The sequence below is a fragment of the Lipotes vexillifer genome, unplaced genomic scaffold (assembly GCF_000442215.2).
Source record: "Lipotes vexillifer unplaced genomic scaffold, Lipotes_vexillifer_v1.1 scaffold639, whole genome shotgun sequence".
Classification (NCBI taxonomy): Eukaryota; Metazoa; Chordata; class Mammalia; order Artiodactyla; family Lipotidae; genus Lipotes; species Lipotes vexillifer.
In genome coordinates this window covers 400140-405680 of record NW_006786377.1, presented here as the reverse complement: position 1 = coordinate 405680, position 5541 = coordinate 400140, and the positions used below count along the sequence as shown (strand labels likewise).

General features: G+C 38.5%; 1 protein-coding gene across 1 annotated transcript in view; it reads right to left on the bottom strand.

The window, feature by feature from the left end:
• Positions 1-5541, bottom strand: part of IPCEF1 (interaction protein for cytohesin exchange factors 1) — a 90111-nt gene that overhangs the window by 9047 nt on the left and 75523 nt on the right. Inside the window, exon 9 of the mRNA XM_007458730.1 lies at positions 108-301. Within this exon, the coding sequence (XP_007458792.1) occupies positions 108-301 (194 nt within the window). The remainder of the gene's footprint in view (positions 1-107; positions 302-5541) is intronic.

The following is a 5541-nucleotide window of genomic DNA, read 5'->3' as shown; positions in this document are numbered from 1 at the left end:
TTTCCCTACCCTCCACCCACACATGTGGTTAGCATAAATCATTCTACAGAACCAGCATTTCCTCACCCCACATCCACAGAGTTCATCCACAGTCCGAAATTTCTTACCTTTAATGTGCTATTCAAAGTTCGGATTTTGTGGAGCTTCTCATTTATGGATGGATTTTTGCACCGCTTGACAAAGGACTTTCTCAACTCCTTTTTGGTTGAAGGTCGCCGGTCCCCAAGAGGAGATAGACTAGCTTGCTCTAACGATTTGTAGAGCTTCTCCATTTCATCATCTTCAGACACTTTTGTCTCTTCTATTTAAATAAATAAAAAACAATAAACCCAGTTAATCAAGGGCAGAACATTTGACATGGTCCTAAAACAAGGCCCTCCGGATACCTTGGTCTTAGACTTCCAGCCTCCAAAACTGTGAGACATAAATTTTTATTGTCTAAGTTATGCTCAGTTGGTGGTACTTTGTCATAACAGGGCCGTGTTCCCTTTGAAGGCTGTAGGGAAGGATCTGTTCCTGGCCTCTCTTCCAGCTTCTGGTGGTTCCTTGGCTTGTGGCAGCATAACTCTAATCTTCACATGGTGTTTTACAGTGTGCATGTCTTTGTGTCCAAATTTCCCCCTTTTATAGACACCAGTCATATGGATTAGGGGCTCACCCTATTGACCTCTTAACTAATTACACCTGCAAAAAATAACCATTTCCTAATAAGGTCACATTCTGAGGTCTCAGTGGTTACCACTTCAGCACAGGAACTTTGGAAGGACACAATTGAACCCATAATAGTACACCCTCTAACCTCCCAAAATTTATGTCCCTCTCACATGCAAAATACATTCACTCGTCCCAACATCTCCAAAAGTCTTAACCCATTCAAAAATCAACTCTAAGTCTCAAATCTCACCCAAATATCATCTAAATCAGAGATTGGTGGGACTCAGGGAATGATTCATCCTGGGACAAAGTTCCTCTCCACCTATAAACCTGTGAAACCAAATAAGTTCTCTGTTTCTAAAATACAATGGTGGGACAGGATAACCTTACAAACCAGTACACACTCTAAAGCTTAAGAACCATTGTCCCAGATCACTTTTTAATGTCCTTCCTAGAACTGTTCTGTGAATGAAGGAATCCACCTGTGATCTGTGGCTTTCAGCAGATAATAATAATTCCTCATGCCACACACCTCCATTCTCTTTGTTAACCACACCTTGCCAGCATCAGCTCAAATGCTTCCAGGAAAGTGACTCCGCCCAGGATCCGGAACGACCCCGGATGTGCTAGGCTAAGCCAGTGGCAGTTCCATCATGCTAGCCACAGTCATTCATCCAGGGATGAGCACGTGTCTCAGATCAGGCCCACTGGGGCCAAAGAGACTCAATTCTGAGACTTTGCTTTGGGGTATCAGGGAATCAATTTCTTTTTCCTAAACTGACTGGTGTGATGATGTAACCTGGAAGATTTCAGAAATCATGCCAAGAATCATGAGAATGGAGCCAATCCATAGGATCCAACTGACACATGGATTTTGGTGATACCATTAGTGCCCTCTTAGCTTATGGGAGCCAGTACATTGCCTTTGTTTAGATATTCTGAGTGTCGTTTTCAAGCATATGCAGCTGAAAGAGTCTCAAATGATATAGAAAGTTACTCAAAGAAAACCATCTCTTGATGCTGCTTTGATTTCTTACTAAGAACTTCAGTCCTTTATTCACTTCAGTCTGAAAATAATGTTGGGAAAGATAGACAATAAGATTGTTTTCTACCATGTACTCCCTAGTGTCTATGCATTTTAGCTCCCATTCTGAGAACAAGCTTGATAGAGGATCATATAGGAAGTATGGCCTTAGAAGAACTGGAAAAAAGGTCTCACCAAAGAGAAAAGCATACAACAGTAGTCTAGGAGCATCAAAATTAAGCACACTCACTTACTTTACAGTGTACTCTTATAAGATTAAGTGTCTTTAGGCAATAGTTTTCCCCTTCTACTACCAGAAAGTCCACAGGTGTGCCCAATACTCTTTCATAAAATGAAGAGCAAAGATGTTGGGCTAACTTTGCAACTAAATTAAAGTATTGGTCAGTAAACTTCTTAGTTCACTACCACAATATTATCAAACAAGGAGAAAATATTCAAAACTACATTGGAACACAATTAGACTTTTTGGCTCAGCCTGTGCAGACATCAAAAGTAGGTTTTTGTCAATAAGCACGTGAAAAGATGCTCAATATCAACAGTCATTAGAGAAATGCAAGTCAAAACCACCATGAGATACTATTTCACACTCACCAGGATGGCTAAAATGTAAAAGGCACAATAAGAAGTGTGGACAAGGATGTGGAGAAACTGGAACCCTTAAAGTTGCTGGTGGGAATATAAAACGGACCCACCACTTTAGGAAACCATTTGGTAGTTCCTCAAAATGCTAAATGTAGCATTTTAAGTTACCATATGACCCACCAATTCCATTTCTAGTTATATACTCAAGAAAATTAAAAACATGTTAACACAAAACTTGTGCATGAATGTCATGAATGATATAGATATAGGCGAACAGCCTAAATGCTCGTCAACTGATGAGTGGGGTAACAGATTGTGGTACACGCGTGCAATGGAGTATTAGTCATTAAAAGAAACAAAGTACTGACACATACTAAACCATGGATGAACCTTGAAAACTTCTTTGAAGTAAAAAAAGCCAGTCACAAAAGACACATACTGTATCGTCCATTTATAATGAAATGTCCAGAATAAACAAATCCATGGAGACAGAAAGTAGATTAGTGGTTGCCTGGGGCTGAGGAAGGGACAAGTAGGAATGGGGAGTGACTGCTAATATGTATGGGGTTTTTCCTGTGTGTGGTGCTAAAATGTCCTCAAATTAGATTCTGGAGCTAGTCGCACAACTCTATGAATATACTAAAAGCCACTGAACTGTATGTTTTTATGTGTGAATTTTATGGTATGTGAAGCATATGTCAATAGAGCTATTAAAAAGTAGACTTTTATAAGATTATCATGATAACTGATGACACTTGCATAGGAGAAATACTAAGCATGGCAAGAGTCCCGGAGTTAAGCTGGAGACATTAGAAAGTCTTAAGAAATCTAAATGAAAAGACATCTGACTCTTAGAGCGGAACATTAGCATTGGGGACTCTGGGAGTTTTCAGTCCCACAAGAACACAATAATTGTACACATCTTTTTTTTTACAGATAGGCAGGTGGGGACTCTACCTCAAATAAAGCCTGAATACATAGCTTTTAATACCACAGTATTTTTAAAGTAATATATATTTAACAAACCTCAAGAAACAAACCAAACAAGTATACAACAAAGAAGATAAACAGAATGACTTCTTTACTTTCTCCGTGTTCACCAAGCTGCTCAGTTGTGCTGCTAAAGACTGTGATAGAAAATAAAAATACTTTTGACTAACACATTAATTTGTAATTATTTCAGAGTAAAATGATTATATTAAGATCTTATATCTAATTCAACAATATTAAATCAGTAAAGATGAAAATAAACTTTAGAATCTTGAAATAACATGGCAAAAAGTACATTCCCTAAATGAAAAATAAAGAGGACCGCCTCTTTGGATAATTTTATTATTATTTAATATATTTATATCAATATATATTACCTTTAAGTTAAAAAATATCAGAGATTATCACCCTTCCACACACATATTCCTGTCCCTATTTGCCTTTTTTGTATCATAATCTGAGAGATATACAACATATTGCTAGATACTCATGGGAAAGACCTGTGATCTAACCTCATCCATGACCTAAATGGGGATTTTATACTGTTTTACTGTTACTAATGGCTGGTGCCTAGGTCTTCACAGGACAATAAAATGAACATCCAGTAATAATGGAAGCAGATGATAAATAGGATCATAGGACAAAGAAAAAGACCCAAAGGGTACAAGCACACAAGAAAACACAGCTTGCACCTGACCCCAAAGCCGAGGTGAACCGAGTCCTCCCTAACGGTTGTATGGAAGACTAGCGCTGGCTGGCTAATCCTACAGGGCTATCCCTGTACCTTTCAAAGGCTTCTCAATAGAGTAATATTTTCAAAATCTCCATTTCACCTTTTTTATGTAAATATTTTTCTAAATTCTAATATCATATTAGGAAACACTACATTGTTCCCTTATCTTACCAGATTATAAAAAAGAGCCAAAAAAGAAAAAGATTGGCAGAAAAGACCACTGGTCTCTCTCCCTCTGGAAACAGAAGCCAAGTTAATTATTTCTATCTCCCTTGTCTTCTGTGGCAAAATGAAAGACTTCTGTCTGACAATCAAGTGTTTTCAACGCAACTGTTATCCTTCCTCTCAAGTGCATATTTTAGTCTTCTTACATAAAATAACAGGACTTTAATTTCCTTCACCACATAAGGCATCACGCCTCACAAGTTCTTTGCCAAGGAAGATGAAAACTATTTTTATTTTATAGATGAGAAAAAATGTGGAGATTCTTGGAAAACAGTAAGTGATCTTTCCAAAACGTAAATCAGTGTGGAATGAGGAATAAGAGTTTGATTCCACACTGTGCGGGCCCATGCACTTCTGGACCAGTCTTCTCCAACTTTAATAAGCAAACAACCACCTAGGGATCTTGGTAAAATACAGTTTCTGATTCATTCAGTCTGGGATGCCGGGCACTGAGATGCTAAAATTTTAAGGAGCTCCTAGGTGATGTCAGAAGTGCTGGTCCATGGACATACTCTGAGTAGCAAGGCTAGACTGCTTCCCAGCAATTAGTCATGCAGAAACAGCCTCAGCTCACCAGAAGAGAAAAGGACTGAAATTACAGCTAGAAAGTTGAGACTTGCCCAGAAAGCAGCTTCTATTTTCTCTGTGCCATATCATAGTTTTTTAAAAAAATCTGGCTTGCTCAAGGGAGGGTTCCAGAATCCCTGCTCTAAAGCATCAGTATCTCAATATTGTTGAGTTGGTAGGAATTTGAGGTAAATGTTAGTGACCCTTTACTTCTGTTAGACTGGCTCAGAATGTCTGCAGGGGTCAGTCTAGAAAACGTTCTCCAAACTTAGGTCAACAATCTAATGATTTAGACTCAATAAAGGGATGATATATTTTTAAGAAGATCTTTCTTGTTGACATTAGCAAAAGACAAAACACGGAAGATTCAGAAGGAGGGGAAGATATGAGGGGCACTTCCGGCCAAGAGCAGTGGGGCAAGAGAAAGAAGTTACCCCAATACAATTTCACAAGCAGAAAATGATGGTTTGGAGCAGATAAACGCCCTTACCTTTCCAAGATGGTGCTCTCTTGTCCTTATGTCTATGGTTATAATCTAGTGTGTCTATAACTACTTGCAAGACATCCTTATTTTTGCCTTATAGGAAACCCTCAGTGTACACATTTAGAGTTGCATATTTCAACACGGCCATTAAATCCCTACTAATATAAACCTTTTCCCAGGAAGTGATAAAAATTCTATACAGCTGAGATTCTATTTCATGCCACAGGGGACTGAATGTTCTGGAAAACTTATGACTCATCC